This window comes from Mobula hypostoma, chromosome 10 (genome assembly GCF_963921235.1).
Source record: "Mobula hypostoma chromosome 10, sMobHyp1.1, whole genome shotgun sequence".
Taxonomy (NCBI): domain Eukaryota; kingdom Metazoa; phylum Chordata; class Chondrichthyes; order Myliobatiformes; family Myliobatidae; genus Mobula; species Mobula hypostoma.
This window is the reverse complement of record NC_086106.1, coordinates 86572130-86596065: the sequence shown is the minus strand read 5'-3', so window position 1 is coordinate 86596065 and position 23936 is coordinate 86572130. Positions and strand designations below refer to the sequence as shown.

Genomic DNA, 23936 nt, shown 5'->3' with positions numbered 1-23936 from the left:
AGCTGACAATTGCCACACTATCTATCCTTTCTGTCTTTTTGTGGAAGATTTCTTCCAAGTTAACACCTTTGGCCTCATCCATTAGGCAGTTGTCATTGTGGAATGTACTGCAGACACTGCAGGACAGGGTAACTGTGAGATCTGTAGGTTTGTTCCCTGAACAAATGTTTCATCTCCAGATCTGACCAAAAAATACCAAGATCTTGCTTGGTTGGTGGGGAGAGGGACCCTACCAGTCAGAGATCACTTATCACAATGTATGCTGCCCTCAGGATGGCTGCAATGATGAGGAAATGGTCACCCACCTTTTTGCAGACTACAGATTTGCTAAGAGGGTGTGGAGAATGATGCAAGCATCTGTGTCCAGGTTCACTGCCAGCAGCTGCATAGCATATTCTGATCCGTGGGCTGTACCAGGGACGTGCACTGAGACAGATGCCAAGTACCTCTGCAAAGTCATTATCTTGGTAAAGAACAGCCTTTCATCTTCCAGAAACTTGTTGGGAAGAAACTTCTTCCAGTACTGTGAGGAAATACTGCAGATTGACTTATCTCAGGCTGAAAGAGAATGTGCTAAGGAATGGACTGACACTAGTACAGCCAATGCTAATACTCCGTGGGAAAGGCCGCAGTCTAGGATCCTTATGCTTTTGCACATGGAGGGGCAGAATTGGGTGGGGAAGCCAAGTGAAGAATGAAAGGACTATCAACTTAGAGAGCCATGTGAGTGACTTTTGTAATATGTTTGCATTTTGTCTTTAAATCTTTATGCTACTGACTGTAATGACCATGAATGTAAAAGTCCTGCTGAAGAGTTTCAGCACGAAACGTCAACTGAACTTTTATCCATAGATGCTGCCTGGCCTGCTGAGTTCTTCCAGCATTTTGTGTGTGTTGCTTGGATTTCCAGCATCTTCAGATTTTCTCTGTTTACAAATGTAGAAGTTGTTTTCTGCACTGTTCCTTCCTTTGTATGTAGGAGGTGCACAGATATTTGACTTCTATAAGTGTTACTGCTACAAAGCATATTGAAATTAACTTGAGAAGTCAGTAATGATTAAATCAATGTCCCATCTGTGATTTGTTCAATTACATACAGTATGCTTCCCAACTTCCTGAGTAATTGCTGCTTGTTTGATAGGAAGGGAAAATTCTAATCCAATTTCTATTCCCTCTGATACACCGACAAACACAAAGCTAAAAGACATTGAATTAACTTCAAATCACTCAGTATATACTCCAGAGTAACAGGCAGCTTTTCAAAATCAAGTCCCATTGATCTTAGATTGGTCTTAGCAAATAATATAGATGTTCTGCAAAGTAACGTATATTAATTGCTCTAATATTTCTGTGCACAGCTATTAGGTTACATTGAAGTTGTACCCAAACATAGATGTGTTGATGACAGAGTTTAATCTAAGTTTTATCCATTTGCTAGTTTGTTGGATAAATTTTATACGCTGTGTTTTAGATATCTTTTTCTTCATATCAAATTGCCGTACCAAGGCACTCATATAGTCAGTCCCACTTTGTTGCAGTTGTATTTAATTGACCCAGCAGTGTTAAGGTATTAGCTTTTCTGGTCAATAGAGCACAATGTACTTCTCATGAATATAAAAGAGGGTGGAGTTTGATTGTCAGACGAACCACTGACTGATGCCAGAGCATGATTAAGTATGATTTCAGTTATGCAATGCAGCCTTGATCAGTCTATATTTTTATACCCTTAACACTAAACGTAGCTCAATTCATTTGTCCTGGGATCTGGATCGTAAGTAAACTTTGAAATTATTACTTGAAAATTAGGAAATTTTTACATTTTTGTAAGTTTGTCATTTATAACTTGTTATTTCTGTAATCTTTCGAGAAAATACAAAGAAGGCTGGAAATTTTTAATTTTCTTCAGTTACAGAATATGTTTGAAAATGTGTTACATTCTTCATCCCCCTGTTCATCTTATTCCTCTGTCCTCTTCCAGTTTTTTGTTTCTTGTGCACTGCTAATTTGTATTGCACCACATTGGTAGCCCTGCCCTCAAGTGCCCAAGACCTACTCTCTTAAATTTCCCGTGTCTGCCTTCTTACCTCTGTACCACTTTATCTTCCTTTCAGCCACTTCATAAAAATCTGGTCCTTTAACTTGATGCTCAGTTGAAAAGGATGTCACTTTGATGAAGGTGTCAGCATAGGTTGAATACAGGCTCCATCATTATGGAATTCCACCTGGCATCTTTTAACTTTGCACAGCTAAGCAGCCGCTCAACAGCAGGAAGGAAACAACACAGCCAGCACTGCTTAAAAGAATCAGCCACTGCTCTCAGTCTGCTTGGTGGCTGATTTTGTTTTCAAACTGTTGCTGTGATTCTACAGACATATGGCGTTTTCTATAGTTGCTTCAAGTTATGAGAACTTAAAAGAGGATGTCCAATAGGTTCTTGAAGACCTATTACTGACTTTAATTTTTGCACAAAAGGAAATGCAGAGAGGGCACACAGAGCAATGCAAGGTGCTGTAAGAGGAGAAGGAGTCGGAAAATATTTATCTCCTGGAGGCTGTATCCTAGTCATAGTCATAGTCATAGTCATACTTTATTGATCCCGGGGGAAATTGGTTTTCGTTACAGTTGCACCATAAATAATTAAATAGTGATAAAACCATACATAATTAAATAGTAATATGTAAATTATGCCAGGAAATAAGTCCAGGACCAGCCTATTGGCTCAAGGTGTCTGACCCTCCAAGGGAGGAGTTGTAAAGTTTGATGGCCACAGGCAGGAATGACTTCCTATGATGCTCTGTGTTGCATCACAGCAACAATTTGAAAACAAAATCAGCCACCGAGCAGACTGAGAGCAGTGGCTGATTCTTTTAAACAGTGCTGGTTGTGTTGTTTCCTTCCTCTTGTGGTTGCAGCAAGCGATTCCTTAGGAGCATCTAACTGCGTGATACCTCTGCTCCAATAAGAATGTCACCATGGAATCCTGGCTTATGGTACGGAGTAAGGATTGCTTTACTTTTGAAAGTGAACTTTTAGGTGTTTATATTTCTTCAGGCAGAAGCTGGGAATATTTGAAAGAACTTATAGTTTGTACAAGTAGGTGAGATTATGGTGACTATTCAAAAATAGGTAATTCCATTTAATTTTCTTTTCCCAAGGAAAATGCACATCTTTTTGGACATGCTGGGTTTTCCACTTTGCAATATGCCACTACAAGCAGCTTGATTTGCAGCCACTGCATATTAGCTCACTCCCGTCCCAGAAATGAAAGGGATTTCATCCAACATAAATTGGCATATGTTCGTAAACAATGAACTAGGCACCCCAGGATCTGATATTCTATCAACAGTTACTGACTTGTTGAATACTCCAGAATGTTCAGCTGTGCAAAGTTAAAAGACAACGGAGTAATGGGTTCATAATGATGGTCAACTGCACTTGAGCTATTTTGGAAAATCTAAAGAGGTTTCTGGGTGGAAATGGCAACATTTTGATATTACACACTTAGAAGAACAGAACATACAAAGAAGCTTGTGTCTCTACATAACAGACAACAAAGTAAACAATTGCTGTTGATTGTTGAAATGACTCAGCTCTCTGAATCATCTTAATGCCTCCTAAAGCATTCAGCAGAACGCGTGTCAAAAGTTGCAATTGTCTGTTAACTAATTCAGACTTGCCATTGTAAGGCACATCAAAAACAGGTTTTTCAGTTTAATTTCCATGTGTTGATTAATGTTTGTATTAACTTTAACAGAGCATATAAAAAAAACCAAATTGACCTAGTAAATTCTCTCATGTGCTTTATGGGCTAATCAAATGCTATTAATGCTGTCCTTAGGCATTGGATATATAAGCAGTTGGATAGACAAGGACTGATTGGAAATAGTCAACATAGCTTTGTGCATGCTGGATCATGTCTAACCAACCTTATAGAGGTTTTTTTTGATGAAGTTACCAGGAAAGCTGAAGAAGCGAAGGCAGTGGATATGTCTATATGGCCTTTAGCATGGTCTTTGACAGGTCTCTCATGGAGGTTCAGGCTGGTCTAGAAGGTTCAGCATTCAGAATGAGGTAATAAATTAGTTTAGACATAGGCTTCACTGGAGAAGCCAGAGAGAGGTAATAGATGATTGCCTTTCTGACTGGAGCCCTGTGCCAGCTGGTATACCAAAGGGGTCGGTCCTGGGTCCATTGTTGTTTGACATCCATCTCAGTGGTAAATTGGGTCAGAAAATTTCAGATGACACTAAGGCTGGAGGGTGTGGTGGATGGTGAAGAAGGCTATAAAAGCTTGCAGTGGGACCTAGTCCAGCTGGAAAAATAGACTAAAAAATGGCAGATGAAATTTAATGCAGACAAGTGTCAGTTGTTATACTTTAGGAGGTAAAAACGGGGCAGGGCTTACATGGTGAATGGTAGGACACTGAGGGGTGCATTAGAACACAGGGATCTTTGAATATAGATCTATAATTCCTTAAAAGTGGTAATACTGGTAGATTAGGCCATAAAAAAGCTTTTGACACATTGGCCTTCATAAATCAAAGGAGTACAGGAGTAGGGATGTTATGTTGAAGTTGTATAAGACATTGGTGAGGCTTAATTTGGAGTGTTGGGTGCAGTTCTGGTCACCCACCTACAGGAAAGGTATCAATAAGAATAAAAGTGTGTAGAGAAAATTTACAATGTTGCCTAGACCTGAGAACCTAAGTTAAAGGGAAAGGTTGTATAGGTTATGACTTTATTTTGTGGAGCATAGGAGAATGAGGAAGATCTGATAGAGATATACAAAATTATGACGGGTGTAGATAGAGTCATTGCAAGCAGGTTTTGTCCACTATGGTTGGGTGAGACTAGATCTACAGGTCATTAGTTAAAGGTGAAAGATATAATGTTTAAGCTGAACATGAGGGGGAACTTCACTCAGAGGGTGGAGAGAGTGTGGAACAAGCAGCCAGTGGAAGCAGTGGACATGGGTTCAATTTCAACATTTAGAGAGATTTGGATAAGTAAATGGATGAGAAGGTTGTAGCAGGCTGTGGTCTGGGTGCTGGTTGATAGGACTAGCAGAATAATAGTCTGGCATAGTCTAGATGGGCCAAAGTGCCTATTTCTGAGCTGTAGAGTTCTATGGCTCTCTGACTATATTTCTGAAATTTCAAGAATGATGTGAAGGCTTGCAAATGCAATGTTGAACTATTTCAACATTGGTGGATTACACTGAGCAGTACTATGCTGACAGTTTCAGCATGATGTAATCAATTGATGCGATTCAAGTTCTTGTATTTAGCGCCATTTAGTCTGAAATCTAGTTGCGGCCCACAGTGACATGAAGAGCAGAGCTTCAGCCTCACAGCTCCAGTGATGCTGCCTGAGTTTTGATCTCTGGTGCTGTCTGTTGGTTGGTTGCACATTCTCTCCATGGCAGGTGGGGTTCCTCCGCTACTCTGATTGCCTCTCATATTCCAAAAGCATGTGCGTTGATAAGTTAACTGCAAACTGCCTCTACTGTAATGTGGAGCATGGAGGGCTGAGGTTAGAATTGATGGGAATATGGAGAGAATTGGTTACAGGGGAGAATTTGTGGAAGAAGGTACATTTAATGTCAGAGAAATGTATACAATATACATCCGGAAATACTTTTCCTTTGCAACCATTCATGAAAACAGAAGAGTGCCCCAAAGAATGAATGATAGTTAAATGTTAGAACCCCAAAGTTCCCCCTCAGCTCCCTCCCTCCCGCGTGAAAGCGGCAGCAAGCAACGATCCCCCCTCTCCCCCCCACCGGCGTAAAAAAGCATCGGCACCCGCCACTGAGCACTCAAGTGTGAGCAAGGCAATAGCAAAGACACAGACTTGCGGTACTCCAAAGATTACATTGATCACCCGGTATTCGACATACCACAGGCTCTCTCTCTCTCTCCCTAATAAGGGAGAAAAAGATGTCTGTGTTTCACAGCGGGAGGAGAGACATAACAAACAACTCCCCGGTTTATGATGTTAAAAATCTGCTGTGTCACTTGTTTCGAGCTCTGTGCCCAAAGATCTCAGGTCTCTGGGCACACAGCCAAAGATGTTCCAGCTCCCACGACACACCGCTCCGGGACACTGACCTTCGATCCATCCGTTTCCAGAGCCCCAAGATCCTTGGCCCTCAAAGGTGAGCCAAACTCTTAGGCTGAGCCCTTGGCATGCTGAACAACTGCCAGTTGTGAAACCCCGAGAGCAGGTCCCATTCTCGCAAAGAACCGTAGTCAGCGTGTAACTCCAGGTCAGGGTTTTCAAAAGAACTCTGAAAGGGAAAAATAGAGATATTAAAGATGGAAATAGAGCTGTTTCCAAAGAAGCAAGCAAAGGAGTCACCGTTTAGCACCATCAGCACTTCACTCCACCCCTTGAATGCTCTGTGAGCTGGCTAGGACTGGTGGATCAAATGGTCTCATTCTATACCATAAGAAAAAAATGGAGAAACTGTTGGAAATTTCTGCTACCCGCTCTTAAATTGATATACTGCTAAACCATCAATACTAGTTTCATTGCAGGGAAATGCTGCTACAGAATGAATGAATGCTATAATGATGGGAGGGTGCTGAGAGAGAGTGTGTTCCCAAGGAAAAGGAGAGTCCTAGATTAATAGCAGGATGAAGACACTCCAGGTCTTAAGGGAAGAGGTTGTTTGACATCTTGTGATAGATAGATAGATAGATAGATAGATATACTTTATTGATCCAGAGAGAAATTGGGTTTCATTTCAGCCGCACCAACCAAGAATAGAGCATAAATATAGCAATACAAAAACCACAAACAATCAAACATCAAAATGCAAACTATGCCAGATGGAAAATAAGTCCAGGACCAGCCTATTGGCTCAGGGTGTCTGACCCTCCACGGGAGGAGCTGCAAGTTCGATGGCCGCAGGCAGGAACGACCTCCTGTGCCGCCCAGTGTTGTATCTCGGTGGAATATGGCCGAAGTCCAACAGCAAAAAGTTCAATATCCGGTCTACAAACACGAAGCAACACTACATATATACAGTAAGTGGTTGCATTTTGGGGAAATCTGAAAATCATGCAGATGTTCAAACCTACTCTGTCTGCAGCTGCAGACCAAAGGAAAATCAAATAAAGTCTTCTTTGCCAGAGTAATGAACTTAGGTGACATCTCTATTACAGTAAATTGTGAGTTTTGACTGAGGACAGGAAGTTGTATGAGATCTCCACAGGCCAAGAATTAAAGATATGTATGAGGCAAGAGGTTCCGGAAATAAATTGTGAAGATGAGAAGGTATCAAAGCTGAGCAAGTGCAAAGATACATATTGGCTCTTGAAATGGAATGGTGTCTGGAGAAATACAGTGGTGTTGATAGTACTTTGCTCTTCAGTACATATGGTTTATAAGCTATGATGATATGTGCATGTGCTGGCCCTCTTGTTCTTTAGAAACCATTCTTGGGTCCGCTGTACTTACCTTGAATGCTTGAGAGATGGTTCTACTGAGCTTAGATTTCCATTTCCTTCAGATGATGTTCCAGCCTCTCCTACTCTGAACTTGTCTCATTCCTGTACAAGAGTCCAATTTCACAACCATAATGCCAAGTATTCTTCTTTGAACTTGTGATTATTTGAACCCTTTCAGAATTCCCTCATCACAGATGTCTTTTTCACTGTCAGAACCTATAGCATAGATATTGGCTGGCATGCATTCTTGCAATTCTTCCTTTGTCATTACTGCATTCAGCTCCAAATTTTGCACTATGTATTTGTTACCCTGTAACAAGTTGGACACAAACTGTAGTCTGTCTTTAACAGATGCATTTAATTGCTAACATACATGAGCTGCAGATATCACACATACACCACAGCCATCTTTATTAATATACCCCAAAATAGGCTCAATATTGCTCTACTCTGAGCTAAGATGATTTCCAACTCCTGAACAATATAGTTCTGGGAACCTGTGAAGGGATTTTTTAGACTATGCAATGACGATTGGAATACAGAGGTGAGACAGTCACGTTGTTGTTTGCTGTCATTCCTCTCCATGCCTTGTGGTACATCGGGAGGCAACCTTGCTATTTCTTTACCATTTGCCTTTTTTTTTAATGAGGCTGACTTGAGAGCTCAATGCTCAACCCAGCACAGATGGAAAGCATGCAAGGAGCCGGCAGGATTCAAACTCGGGATCATTTGCCTCGATGTCTGGTTTTGATGCCATAAACCATCAGTCAGCCTTAGACAGTCTCACATCACCTCCAAACTATACATTTTAGAATCACTCGATTGCTTAAAGTTACCATCTTTGGATAAGCAGGCAGTTGCTAACTAGGAAAGGTGCATAACTAAAGTTCACAGCCTAGAAATGTAATCTGACAATGGGGTGCTGCCAGTGATGTCAATACTGAGGCACACCAAAAAAAAATTGCAAACAAGGGGAGTTTTGCCTGGATCAAAGTGCAACAGTGATCAATTTTAAATGAAATCATGTCCAATGAAACCTTGGGCCTGGTATGCTACACAACTGAGTACAACTGGCATTTTTCAGATGTCAAACATTTAACAGCACAATTCATGCCATTCCCCATATCAACAAGCTTTTGGTTGCAGCCAAATTCCTCATTATTCACAGTGGTACAATGAAAGGTGTTTCACAGTGCTTTGTTTCATTTGTGAGTGTTTAATGGGATATCCCATAGCATTTCACATATCTCAGTGATTGCAGCCTTGGAAAGACCAGGACTGTAAAGACATTACTGCTGAGAATCACTTTCAATGGGCGTTTCCATGGTGACACTGCTGGTAGCAATCGATCATTGCAGGCAAAATGACTGACATCTCAGGGTGGATCTGTGGAGGAGGTGAATATATGCCTCTCAGTAATGGAATTACTCCATTGGAATCTTAAGAGATCCTACCCAGGTTTAACGAGCTCGGTTCTTCAAAGCTCTTACTATGGAGATTCTAGAATACAGTTCTATAACAGGCTGCATTATAATGCCTGGACTAGCTTCTCTGCAGAGCTCAAGGTCTCCTTGACTTTTAAGGAGTTGGCCATGGGGTTGGAGAAGACCTTTGCCATGGGGTTGGAGAAGACCTTTGCTATGGGGTTGGAGAAGACTTTTGCCATAGCTCCCATGTAGCTCTGCTTCCATTGGCTGCCCACCAGGGCATCAGGGGAGAAATCCAGGCATGATTTTCATTGACAGATTAGTTTTTCTTGGTGACCAGGAGGCATTTCAAGCACTGTGATTGGCTGAAATTGCTGGATTTCCACCCATCTGTTCATAAGATCTTCTATTAATAACTCAGATCTTTTCCTCGACAGGAAAGATGCTCAAGCCCCCAATGCTCCAATGATCATTTATCGTCTAGAAGAATTTTCTGATGGAGAATACTATCTTTCTAGAAAGTAGACCTAATGCCTTAATCTTCAGTGAGAATCAGTATCAGAATCAGAATCAAGTTTAATATCACCAGTATATGTTGTGAGTGTTGGCGCGTGGCCAAGTGGTTAAGGCGTTGGTCTAGCGATCTGAAGGTCGCTAGTTCGAGCCTTGGATGAAGCAGCGTGTTGTGTCCTTGAGCAAGGCACTTAACCACACATTGCTTTGCGACGACACTGGTGCCCTTCCCTTGGACATTGGTGCCGTGGAGAGGGGAGACTTGCAGCATGGGTAACTGACGGTCTTCCATACTACCATGCCCAGGCCTGCGCCCTGGAAACCTTCCAAGGCGCAAATCCATGGTCTCATGAGACTGACAGATGCCTATATATATGTTGTGAAATTAGCTGTACACTGCAATACAAAATAATTTTAAAAACATAAAGTAGAATAAGAAATATATATAAACAATAATTAAGCAAGTAGTACAAAAAGAGAGCAAAAACATCGGGTAGTGTGCGTGGGTTCATTGTCCATTCAGAAACTTGATGGCGGGGGGAAGAAGCTGTTCATGAAATACTGAGTGAGTGTCTTCAGGCTCCTGTACCTCCTCCTTGATGGTAGCAATGAAAACAAGGCCTAGATGATGGAGGTCCTTAGTAGTGGATACCACCTTCTGGAGGAATTTCCTTCTGAAGGTGTCCTGGATAATGGGGAGGCTCAGGTCCATGATGGAGCTGACAGAGTTTACAACTTACTGCAATTTTTTAGGATCCTGTGCAGTGGTCCCTCCTTACCAGATGGAACCAGCTAGAAGGCTTTTCAGAGTTGTTGACATGCAGAAATTGTTTACCCTTTCTGCTGTTTTCCTCTCAATGAGGATCAGTGTGTATTCCATTGATTTCCTCTTCCTGAAGTCCACAATCAATTCCTTGGTCTTTCTGACACCGTGCGCAAGGTTGTGGTTGCTACAACACTCTACCAGCTGATCTACCTCACTCCTGTACGTTTACTTGTCACCCTCTGAAATCCTGCCAAAGCAGTGGTGTCATCAGGAACTGTACGCATGGTATTTGGCAAAGCACATAGTCAGGTTGGTAGAGAGAGTAGAGCAGTGAGATAAACACACAAACTTGAGGTGTGCCAGTGTTGATAGCAAGGAGGAGAGGTTATTTACGATCTGCACTGAGTGTAGTCTGCTGGTGAGGAAGTCAAGGATCTAGTTACAGAGGGAGGTACTAAGGCTCAGTATTGGTGCTTGTTGGTAAGACTGAGGGTATGGTTGTGTTAAACACTGTGCTGTAATCAATAAACAGCAGCCTGATGCAGGGATTACTGTTGCTCAGATGAACAGCCAGTGAGATTGCATCTGCTGTAGATCTATTGTGGCAATAAGCAAATTGCAGCAGGTCCTACTCCTTACTTAGTCAGGAATTGAGTTTGGCCATGACCAACCTCTTAAAGCATTTCGTCACTGTTGATGTGAGTGCAACTGGATGATATTCATTGAGCTAGCTCATGCTGCTCTTCTTGGGTACTGGTATAATTGTCACCCTTTTGAAACAGACTGCTGCGGTGAGAGACTGAGGATGTCCTTGAATACTCCCAGCAGTTGACAGGCACAGATTTTCAATGCCTCCTAGGTACACCATCAGGGCCTAAGGTCCTGTGACGGTTCATCCTCTTGAAAGATATACTAATGTCGGCCTCTGAGACAGAGAGCTCATGGTCACCAGATGCTGAAGGGATTCACACAGGTGTATTTTTATCCTCCCTTTCAAACCATGCATAAAAGGAATTGAGCTCATCTGAGCGTAAAGCATCAGAGTCATTCATGAGGTTAGGTTTCCCTTTGTAGGAAGTGATGGCCTGCAAACCTTGGTAGATCTGACCTGCCTCCAATTCCATCTCAAACCTCTAACGGAATTGGGGCTTTTTTGCTCTTAAAGTATCCTTCAATAGGTTGTATCTGGACTTCTAGTATAGTTCTGGATCATCGGTCTTGAGTGCCACAGACTTAGCCTTCAGCAGACTAAGAATTTCCTGGTTCATCCACAGCTTTTGGTTTGGGTGTGTCTGGTATGTTTTTGAAGGCACACACAGGCCTTGATGAGGTTGGTGACAAATGTGGCATATTCGTTCAGATTCGAAGATCAGTTCTTGTGTCATGGTCTGGTCTGTGAAGTCTGTATTCCAGTTCACGGTCCGGTCCATGGACCCTTGCTCCAGGTTTTCCTGTCTACCCTGTTTCTGTTCTTGTTGAGCTCTAATTGAGTCAGCTGATGCTCGTTGGGGCTGGCTGCATAAATACCTTCAGAGACCAGGGCGTGGCTGCTGGATTGTTCTTTTCCTACTACTTGTATCCCTTCCTCTGCCTCCTGTTTCCTCACCTGAAGCCCTGCCTTGTCTTGCTGGTAACTCTCGCCTCGCCTGAAGTTCTCGTCTCGCCTTGCATTGCCTGAAGCATTGCCTTGTCTTGCTGGTAATTCTCGCCTCGTCTCGCCTGCATGCTTGTCCTGGAACCACTCTGTACCTAGCTCCCTTCCTGTCCCTTGTCTCCGCCCAGGTAAGCCAGGCTGTCTTGCCGTTTCCTGTGGTTGGTTCTGTCCCTTCCTGTCCCTTGCCTCCATCGGGTAAGCCAGGCCGTCTTGCCGTTTCCTGTGGTTGGTTCTGTCCCTTCCTGTCCCTTGCCTCCATCGGGTAAGCCAGGCCGTCTTGCCGTTTCCTGTGGTTGGTTCTGTCCCTTGCCTCCATCGGGTAAGCCAGGCCGTCTTGCCGTTTCCTGTGGTTGGTTCTGTCCCTTCCTGTCCCTTGCCTCCATCGGGTAAGCCAGGCCGTCTTGCTGTTACCTGCGGTTGGTTCTGTCCCTTCCTGTTCCATGCCTCTGCTGGGTGGTGATCCACGCCCTGCCCAGGAGGAGCCTGCCAAGCCAAGTCTCTAGCCTCTAGCCTCCTTCCTCCTGCCAGCCTCGCCTCAAGTCTGTAGCCTCTAGCCTCAAGCCTGAAGACTCCAGCCTCCTGCCAAACCTTGCCTCAAGTCTCTAGCCTCTAGCCTCAAGCCTGAAGACTCCAGCCTCGTCCTGCCTGCCTGCCAAGCCGCGTCCTTGCCTAGTTCTGGGGTCCGAGCCAGAGGCAAGACCTAGGTACTGAGTCCTTGTCCAGTTTCTGGCTCGGAGTCCAAGCCCGGGCTCCTAGCTCTCTTGTCCAGTCCTGTTCCGGGTTCCTGGTTTTTGTGTCCACGTCCTTGCCCTCAGCCTGTATCCTAGTCCTGTCCCTAGTACTTCAGTGCCTGTGTCTTGCACTTGGGTCCGTTCCCAGCCACCTCCTTATGACATCTTGAATATTGTCTACTCCACACTGTAAGCGCTCCTCCACCTCCTTTGGCCACATTTTCTTGGTCCTCACCATTGGTGCTGCAATCTTTAGCCTCTGCCTACACACTGTGAGTAGAGGTACAGCCAGGCAATCAGGCCTTCCAACGTGTGGGTGTGGGATGGCACATTAAACATTCTTAATGGTGGTATGACTGTGGTCAAATGCATTGGCTCCTCTTCTTCTACAGGTGATATGTTGGTGGCAGTTGTTCAGAGACTTCTTCTAGCTGACCTGGTTGAAATCTCCCACAATAGGAGGGTAGGCATCACGATGCACTGTCTTGTGACAGCTGATTATGGTGATCAGCTCCTACTGAGTCTTTGTGATATTGGCCTAATGCACGCAGCTACCAGAATGATGGTGGAAAACTCCTTTAGCAGGTTAGATGGATGAAACTTGACCTCTAAATGTTCCAGGTTGGGTGAGAAGGACTGAGACAGAGCCACCACATCTTTGTGCCATGATCAGTTAATTAGATTAGATTAGATTATGAGGACACTCAGTCCTTGTTTATTGTTATTTAGAAATGCATGCATTATAAAATGATACAAAGTTCCTCCAGAATGATATCACAAGAAAACACAGGACAAGCCAAGACTAAAACTGACAAAACCACATAATTATAACGTATTGTTACAACAGTGCAAAGCAATACCATAATTTGATAAAGAGCAGACCATGGGCACGGTAAAAAAAAGTCTTAAAGTCCCGATAGACTCATCATCTCACGCAGACGGCAGAACCTCCAAGTGCCGCCAACTTGCTGATGCAGCACCATTGGAAGCACCAGACTGCAGCGGACTCTGAGTCCATCCGAAAAATTCCAGCGTCCGACCAGCCTCTCCGATACAGCCTCTCCGAGCACCATCCTCTGCCGAGCGCTTCAACCCCGCCCCGGCCACCGAGCAACAAGCAAAGCCGAGGACTCGGGGGCTTCTCCTCCGGAGATTCTGGACCACACAGCAGCAGCAGCAGCGAAGCAGGCATTTCCGAAGTTTCACCAGATGTTCCTTCGTGCTCTCACGTCTGTCTCCATCAAATCAGAATTGTGCACGGCACCCTACTTGACAAACAACAGGCATCATCACTGGAGTGGCCGCTGCGAGCTGCGTCGCGCCGCCATCTTCTCCTCCCAGCATACTGCATAATGCACCTTTTCTACCCATTTGCCGAAAATGTGGAAGCCATCGGGCTGCAGAGCTGCATCCGAAATGGCACCGGTATGCCATGTTTTTGTAAAGCAAAGTACACAAAGGTCTCTAATGTTCTTCGGTACTGCAATCTTGCTCTGAGTCCTTTAACTTTATTTTCCAAAAATAAAAATGTACATTTTGCCAGTAGAATAGTCCAGGAGTAGGAATCCAAAGCCTCTGCATTTCAATCATACTTGCAAAATGGCTCAACACCCACGCTTCCGTTTTCTTAAAGGGGAATTATACTCATGACCTGAGTCTGCCATCTGGGGTCTGTCAATTTTGAGAATCAACAGGTTTTTTAAACATCTGAAAACGTTGTTGCTTATGGCACCATTCCATGGCTGTGTCTGTGGCTTTCAGTTGTAGTAGTCCTAAATGGGAATATTTGTTTAATCCTAACAGAGCTACACGCAAAGAATCACCACTTATTTGTGCCATCTTGAGAGACTGAAATGTCAGATCTTTGGCCGATGCTGTCTGGAGAGATGGATCTTGAATTGCAAAGAATATCCTCCATTCCTCCGTTCCAGATACCAGTTTTCAGTCTTAACCATAGAAATGCCGTGGACAATATTGCAGGTGTTTTAAGAATGAGATTCAGGTGTCTGCTTCAGCCCATCATGAAGCAGGAAGAGAGGAAGTACAGCAGAGTCCAGTTATCCCTCCAGTGATCATTAGGAAGTTATGTAAGAACTTGAGAAAACTCTGCCCATGGCATCCAGTGTCAGCTACATAGTGGCTGGCGTACAGTGAGGGAAAATATTGTGTGTGCATAGTATGCCCTATACCCAGATGGTATTTGGTGCTATGATTGGCACTGAAACTATTCCAAGTTCCAGCCTGAGGTTGTGTTCACAAAATGTTGTTCAGAGATGTATAACATAAAAATGCAACAGTTATGCATGTGCAATACAGCAACGATGGTACAATGCCCAAAATAGATCCACAAATAGGTTTAGAAAATCCATGCACATTACATCAATGTGTAAATAGGGATTTTGCTATTTGCCAGTTTTGGGGCCATTTTGTGACAGACGTAAATTTATTATTTTTGTTCAGTAAGTGTGGAATTTATTTTTTTGTGAATAGTAACATTTTTAAGTGTGGATATAGTGCCAAGCAAATATCAGATGTGCTGACATGAATCCTATCTGGTAGTGCTAGTACTAATTTTACATTAGGAGTGATTTTAAGTTAAGAAGATTTTAGCTCAATTTTTACTCAAGAAGACATGCTCACCAATTCATTTTCTTGGTTTGTGTTTTGTTCTTTTTAGTAAGTAATACTCTTTTTGTATGAAGTATGAATCTAACATGAATCTGTCTGTCTTTACTGAGTGATGCATATTCTTTTAGACTTGGGAAGAACATGGATTCATGACACATTCTGTTAAACAGTTTATTTTTATTTCAGTGAACAGGAGTTGAAATATGAATTGATTTGGGAGTAAGTAAAACCACCAACCTCTAACATCCTGAAGACAATGCTGAAGTCAGTAATAACCAATTCCAGGTAGCAATTCCAGAACAACTTCTTGGTGCTCTCTGGGTTATGGTTCAATATAAATGAAAAGAGTTTGGTCTTATGAGCTCCTGCATGGGCTTCATTGGACAATTCAAAGTGACATACAAGTCAGCATAGAATTAGATAGAATTTGTCAAACAAAAGGTCTAATTTAGTTTCTGCCCTCTTTGATTAATATTGTGCCATTTACTTGTTGTCAATATGTAAAAAGGCTGTTTTTTCACTCCTGCAAGCCTGTTTATTTGATTTCTAAATATGGTTTTACTTTTGCAGGGGGATTTTACTTGGAACACCATGTTTGGACAAAGTGTCACCCTGCAACCTGTTCCTATTCAGAGCCTCTCTGAGCTGGAGCGAGCAAGGCTTCAGGAGGTGGCTTTCTACCATCTGCAAAGGAAAAATCTGGGCTGTCAGATTACCATCCCCAAAGGTACTATCATTGCAAGTACAGTGCCTGTACAAACTCCTGTGAACCAAACTGGATCTAATAACATGCTGCAGATTATATGGCCTGTTATTTATTTATTGAGATTTATTGAGAATAGACCCTTCTGGCTTTCAAGCCACGTCACACAGCAAACCCCTGATCTAACCCTTGCCTAATCATGGGACGATTTACAGTGCCCAATTAACCTATCAACCGGCACGTCTCTGGGCTGTGGGAGGAAACCAGAGCACCTGGAGGGAACCCACACATTACAAAGAGATCCTGCAAACTCCTTACAGACAGCAGCAGGAAATTAACCTGGGTCACTGGCACCAGAAAGCGTTGTGCTAACCACTACAATATTGTGCCTTCCTTACCATCATGGATAATGTCTAGGGTAGACCCTGTCTCTGAATCATCCAAAAATAATATGAAAACGTCTTGTATTTTTGAAGGTGTATACTAAAATCAATAGACAATAGGTGCAGGAGCAGGCCATTCAGCCCTTCGACCCAGCACCGCCATTCACTGTGATCATGGCTAATCATCCACAATCAGTACCCCGTTCCTGCCTTCTCCCCATATCCCTTGACTCCGCTATCATTAAGAGCTCTATCTAACTCTTTCTTGAAAGCATCCAGAGAATTGGCCTCCACTGTCTTCTGAGGCAGAGCATTTCACAGATCCACAACTCTCTGGGTGAAAAAGTTTTCCTCAACTCCATTCTAAACGGTCTACCCCTTATTCTCAAATTGTGGCCTCTGGTTCTGGACTCTCCCAACATCGGGAACATGTTTCCTGCCTCTAGTGTGTCCAATCTCTTAATAATCTTATATGTTTCAATCAGATCCCCTCTCATCCTTCTAAATTCCAGTGTATACAAGCCCAGTCGCTCCAATCTTTCAACATATGACAGTCCCACCATCCTGGGAACTAACTGTGTGAACCTCCGCTGCACTCCCTCAATAGCAAAAATGTCCTTCCTCAAATTTGGAGACCAAAACTGTACACAATACTCCAGGTGTGGTCTCACCAGGGCCCTGTACAACTGCAGAAGGATCTTTTTGCTCCATTACTCAACTCCCCTTGTTATGAAGGCCAACAGGCCATTAGTTTTCTTCACTGCCTGCTGTACCTGCATGCTTACTTTCAGTGACTGATGAACAAGGACAGCAAGATCTCGTTGTACTTCCCCTTTTCCTATCTTGACACCGTTCATACAGTAATCTGCCTTCCTGTTCTTGCTACCAAAGTGGATAACCTCACATTTATCCACATTAAACTGCATCTGCCATGCATCTGCCCACTCACCCAACCTGTCCAAGTCATCCTGCATTATCTCAACATCCTCCGCACATTGTATTTTCATGTAAATGAATTTACATGATGTAAGTGTATTTTCATGTAAATGAATTCAATTGTAATGTAAATTCAATTTGAACTTTCCTAGAATATCATTTATAAGCTTTGATATTTTTTTGAACTATTGGGTGCTATTTGCTTACAATTTTACTGTGGTTTTATTCATGATATTCAACACTTATGAAATTACTTCCTTGCAGCTTTTCGTCCATTATTTGTATAATAAAGTGGCAAAAGTCTTTCTTAACAAAGCAAGTCAAATTTCTCCATTGTGTATTTTCAAAACTTTAGTCCAATTACCCTTTGTGCATTATATAGCCTGCAACTGAATCTCCACTGATCATTGATATGTGGCAGATTGACAGTGAGTGATGAACCTGGGTTTGTATTGCTGTCAGGGTCAATTGATTACGCACATCTTTTAGGAGCACATACCACCAGGCTCAAGGACAGCTTTTATCCCACTGTTACCAAACCCATGAATGGACCGCTGGTAAAATAAGGTGGATATTTGACCTCACAATTTACCTCAGTATGATCTTGCACGTTATTGCATTACACTTGCATTAATGCATTACATTGCATTATCGCATTACACTGCATTACACTTTTTCAATGGATTTTACACTTTATTCTGCATTGTTAGTGTTTGACCTTATTTTAGCTCAGTGTGCTACGTAATGATTTGATCTCTATGAAAAACAAGCAAGATAAGCTTTTCACAGTATCTTGGTACATGTGACAATAATAAACCAACACCACTATCAGTTGAATTGAGTAAAGTTAGAAAACATTCAATTTAAAAATACTTGCTTGAACTACAGCTGTGCATCCATTAAAGAGTAAGATAACCACTCAAATGGCAGCTATTATTTTCTGGATGAATTGAGTGGTTAGAATGAGCTGAAATCCACGATTAATATTTGCAAACTTTCTGACTCCTCTTGCCATGGTGGTGGCACAGCAACTGATTGTACCCTGCCCTTGTCCCATGCTTGGATCTGCTGCATATTCCATTCACAATACCACTTGAAGCAATGGTATTTCTGAGAAGAGGAAAGCATCACAAGGTTGTCACAAAGAGTAGTGGACAATTATCAGAAGTCATGGGGATAACATCAGATTAGCACATAGAAATTATATCACTTGATCAAACTTCTTTTCAAGGAAATTTCCAGAGTTTCAGGCTCCTTGAATTTAAGGGACACAGTTCCTCTGAGTTGGTGCTAAAGATAGATTTGCTTTATTTGTCACATGTACATCAAAGCATTAAAACACACAGTGAACTGCTTCATTTGCGTCAAAGCCAACAAAGACTGAAGATGTGTTGGGAGCTCCCCAAAGTGTTGCCGTGTTACTGGTGGCAACATTACTAACCCTAACCCACTCATCTTTGGGAATGTGGGAGGAAACAGGAGCACCCAGAGGAAAGCCATGAAGACACAGGAAGAATGTACAAACTCGTTTCATTCCCTTGTTTAAAAAATGTAATGAGGATAATGTCAGCAAGTGTAGGCCAGTAAATTTAGTTATGGTGGTGTAGAAACTTATAGAAACAATCACTCAGGGCAGAATTATCGATCACTTAGAGATCAATATGAAGAAAATCAAGATGTTTATATCTTGAACATATTGACAATGATGTGGTGGAGCAGATTCAAAGATTACTTTGAAAAATGAATTGAATCATTATTTGTAACAAGGCTACAGGGAATGCAATCAACTGCATTGCTCATGCAGAGAGCCAGCACTGACTCATATGTTTCCTTCTGTGACTCTATGATTCATAGCCTTGCTGCTTTTGAACCACCTCTTCATGTTCCATCGTTATGAATCACCTATCCCACAGTCCCAATGCCACTAACTTAATGGTGGAAGTATCACAGCTTGTGCTTGTAAGGAGGAAAGCAAAGGAGTTAGATGATGATTTAATACAGAATGTGGCAAGATAAAGGACTTACTCAGGGAAGGAGTCTCTTTCTCATACTCTTTATTACTGTCAATGTCATATTGGACTCCAGGACCCCTCTAGAGCTGCTTCTTTATCCTTCTGCATTTGATCTCATTGCTATGACGAATTGGAAAAAGAGGGTCAGGTGGAAGGTGGGTGAGTGGGTGTGATTGGGTGGAAGAACATGCAAGAATGTTGCATGCTGATTTTACAGATTATTATTGATTACTTGCATAGCATTTGTTCAACACTTGCTGTGCCAATTAACTTCTTTCAAAAAGATCAGCGCTTACTCATAGTGACATGTTCCGGTGTTGTATAAAGGGTTCACATGTTAGTTTTTTTCCTCTGTTCCTTTTTTTTTGCTGTTTATTATGGAAGTTAATTTCATCAATATACCAGCATTACTGACAATACTCTTCAAGGCTGAACCTTAGCCATTGGGGTGTATTGTAAATACTGAGGAAAATGGCCGATTTCTTTTCTGCATTACATTTTAATTTAGTAACCTTTCATCAGAAAAATTTGACAAAAGTTTGTTAAACTGAAACAATAAATCTATTTTCTCTCCATTTGTCCGACTTGACCTGCCGAGTATTTTTTTCATATTTTCTGTTTTGTTTCAGATTTTTAGCATTTGCAATTTGATATTTTTGAAAACACTGTGGACTTGAAGTGTTTTTAGCTTAGACTGAGGGATGAAACCGCATCCATGCCAATTGTAATAACACACTACATTGTAAAGGAATGTCTGTCTGTCTGTCTAGGTACCATATCCAATGCGGACTTTAGTGACCATGGTTTTCCATATAGGTCTATCCTTCGTTTTTTGGATGACTTCCATTTCCTTGATGTGTAGCCACCTGGCTATACTTTTGATGTACATAAGCTGAGATCTTCCTCTAGGTTTGCTCCCCTCAATCTTTCCAGAGAGTATGAGTTTTTCTAGTTCATCTTTCCGCATGATGTGTTCTAGGAATCTGAGTTGTCTTTCTCTTATTGTTGGTATGAGTGATCGAACTGCTTGGGCTCTTCTGAGAACTTCTTCATCTGATGTGTGTGTGGTCCATGATATTTTTAGCATTCTCCCGTAGAACCATAATTCAGCTGCTTCTAGTCTCTTTTCCATTGCTGGAGAAATGGTCCAGCATTCACTTCCGTAAGTCAGGATGGAATAAATGTAGCACTGCAGTTTTCTGTTTTTAGTGTATATGTTCATCTTTCTGTCTGTTAATATGGTCTTCATTATTTGGAAAGCTTCTTTCGCCATTGCTATTCTGTATTTAATATCTGTGTCACACCTGCCATTACTTGTTATTAGGCTGCCAAGATATTTGAATTTGTTGACTTGTTTGATGTTTGTATTTCCGATCTTGATCACACATTGTGGGATGTTTGTCTTTCTGGAGATGACCATGCTTTCTGTCTTCTTGGTGTTGATTGGGAGGCCTCTGTGATTACTTTCTGCTGCCACTGTAGTGAGGAGTTCTTGAAGTTTTGTTTCTGAGTCAGCTATTAGTACGGTGTCATCAGCACATCTGATGTTATTTATAGTATGGCCTCCAATTGTGAATCCTTTGATGTTTTTGATACTTCTCAAGATATTTTCACTCTACAGGTTGAATAAGTCTGGTGAAAAGACACAATCTTGCCTGACTCCTCTCATGATATTCACATACTCACTCACTTCTCCTTCCATTCTGATGGATGCTGTCTGGTCCCAGTATACGTTTCTTAAGAAACGTCTATCTTTCCCATCTATGTCAAGATCTTGAAGCATTTCCCGAATATCTTGCTGTCTGACAGTGTCAAAAGCTTTTGTATAGTCAATGAAACATAGGTTGATGTCTTTTTGTACCTGGATGGCTCGTTCACAGATCATCCGTAGCATGAAAATTGGATTTCTGGTTCCAGTGTTTTCCACAAAGCCGCATTGTTCTTTACTGATTTCTGGTTTTATACAGCGTCTTGTTCTCATCATGATTACTCTGAGAATAATTTTTGCCACGTGGCTCATCAGCCTTATTGTACAATGTAACTCACATTCTGTTGCTCCCTCTTTCTTTGGAAGTGTGATGAACACTGATTTACTTAAATCATCAGGTATCTCCCCATGATCATAGATTTCATTTGCTATTTCTGTTATTTTCTCTGTTCCAAAATCTTCTAAGGCCAGTATCATTTCAACAGCGATATTGTCTGGATGAGTTGCTCTGTTATGTTTTGTTTTATTTACGGCTGCTCGAATTTCTGATTTTAGAATGCTAGGTCCTTCAAGATTCTTCTTTATGTTCGGTTTTTCTCCTCTTTGGTCTTCAAAAAGTTCTTTTATTTATTCTATCCATCTGTTTAGGATTTTATCTTTGTTCATAATTAAGCTGCCATCTTTTGCCTTGATGCAACCACTTGTTGAGCAAGGTAATTTCCCCGTTAGTTCTTTAATCTTACTGTGCATCAACTTTGTTTCAGGGTTATGGGTTTGTAGCATTTCTATCTCTGAGCATTTCTCATTTAGCCATCTGTCTTTAGCTTCTCTGCATTTTCTTTTTATTGTCTTATCAAGTTGTTTGTTTTCTTTGTCGTCTCTGAGTTTGAATTGAATGTAGTAAATATATTAACAATTACATTTTGTTTATTATTGAGCTCCAAAAATTTGACATCTCTTTTCTCAATTCTGTCCTAACCAATAGATACACTCTTGACTACATAAATCTATATTTGATGGTCAGAGTGCTGTGCCACATAGAGCTAGCAATTTTGTTTTTATAAACTGGAAAAATGCTGATTCAAGCACAGCTTGTGTTTCGGCAGGGTTCGATGATATTCCCAACAATCAAGTAGTATTGTTCTGCTTCAATTACTTATCTTTGGTAATTGACAACAATATCTGGTGTTTTCTTGAATATAAATTTATTCCTTTTAACAGACAGTCAGTCTTTATTTTCATGAAATTTTTTATTAAAGTGCACCAGAATATAGAGTATCATTGAATATTAATGAGAAGAATAAATATTGGATATTTAAAAACACAAACATGAGGAAATCTGCAGATGCTGGAAATTCAAGCAAAACACACAAAACACTGGTGGAACGCAGCAGGCCAGGCAGCATCTCTAGGAAGAGGTACAGTCGAGGTCTCGGCCCAAAATGTCGACTGTACCTCTTCATATATATGCTGCCTGGCCTGCTGCATTCCACCAGCATTTTGTGAATATTGGATATTTATTGAGTTTCCTGAAATCTGTAAATACAAAGTCACCTTGTAGGAAGCCTTATTCATATAACAGAAATATTTAGAGAAGAAAGACCTGATTCTTTCAAAGCTCAGACCTGTAAAAGTGCTTTCTAGGAAGTAGAGCAATTTGGGCCTTTACTTAATAAAATGTAAAAGAATGTGTGGTGATCTTATTTCAACAGGTAAGATTTAATAGGGATTAGTAGGCAAATGCAAAGACAATATTTCTTGCCAATAAGGAACAGGGGATTATTGTTTCAGAATTAAGGATCATCCATTTAATGCAGAGATAGGCAGGATTCTCAAGGGGTTGTGAATCTTTGCATTCCCTAGCCCATATACAATGGAATCCCACCACCAAACATATCTTACCCTCAAGCAACACACATAAAATTTGCTGGTGAACGCAGCAGGCCAGGCAGCATCTCTAGGAAGAGGTGCAGTCGACGTTTCAGGCCGAGACCCTTCGTGATGAAGGGTCTCGGCCTGAAACGTCGACTGCACCTCTTCCTAGAGATGCTGCCTGGCCTGCTGCGTTCACCAGCAACTTGTATGTGTGTTGCTTGAATTTCCAGCATCTGCAGAATTCCTGTTGTTTGATATCTTACCCTCCCCCACTTTCTGCAGGGATCATTCCTTTCGTGACTTCCTTGTCCATTTGTCCCTCTCCACTGATCTCCCTCCTGGCACTTATCCTTACAAGCGGAACAAGTGCTACACCTGCCCCCACACCTCCTCCCTCATTACCATTCAGGGCCCCAAACAGTCCTTCCAGGTGAGGCGACCCTTCACCTGTGAGTCTGGTGAGGTCAGATACTGTGTCCAATGCTCCGGATGTTGCTCCTGTATATCAGTGAGACAAGACGTAGATTGGGAGACAGCTTTGCTGAGCACCTACGCTTCGTCCGCCAGAAAAGGCGGGATCTCTCAGTGGCCTGTTTCAATGAGGCCACACTCAGATTGGAGGAACCACAGCTTATATTCTGTCTGGGTAGCCATGAACGTTAATTTCTCGAACTTCCGGTAATGCTCCCTCTCTCCTTCACTATTCCTGATCTTCTTTTCACTCTCTCACCTTACCTCCTTGCCTGCCCATCACTTCCCTCTGGTGCTGTTCCTCCCTTTTTCCCCTTCCATTGCCTTCAGTCCTCTCTTTTATGTTCCCCCTTCTCCTGCCCTGTATCTTTTTCACCAATCAACTTCCCAGCTCTTTACTTCACTGCTCCCTGTCCCGGTTTCACCTATCACCTTGTTTGTTTCTCCCCCCTCTCCACCCCTCACATCTTTTAAATCAACTCCTCATCTTTTTTCTCCAGTCGTGCTGAAGGGTCTCAGCCCGAAACGTCGACTGTACTCTCTTCCATAGATGCTGCCTGGCCTGTTGAGTTCCTCCCGCATCTTGTGTGTGTTACGAAGAGAATATGCAAGTAGATTTTGATGAATGGCTAATGATCAAAAAAATGTAACATGAGGAAAAAGAAGGGCAAAGAA

At 42.1% G+C, this 23936-nt stretch overlaps 1 protein-coding gene across 5 annotated transcripts in view; it reads left to right on the top strand.

Moving 5' to 3' along the window:
• LOC134353010 (rho GTPase-activating protein 6-like) overlaps nt 1-23936 on the top strand; it is a 201673-nt gene that overhangs the window by 83489 nt on the left and 94248 nt on the right. For 4 of the 5 annotated variants that reach the window (XM_063060785.1, XM_063060786.1, XM_063060784.1 and 1 more), the window contains one exon: nt 15744-15900. In XM_063060785.1, the coding sequence (XP_062916855.1) occupies nt 15765-15900 (136 nt within the window). In that variant the 5' untranslated portion in view covers nt 15744-15764. Of the gene's footprint in view, nt 1-1755; nt 1772-15743; nt 15901-23936 lie in introns of those variants that run through there. The other variant, XM_063060787.1, reaches the window with a different exon arrangement.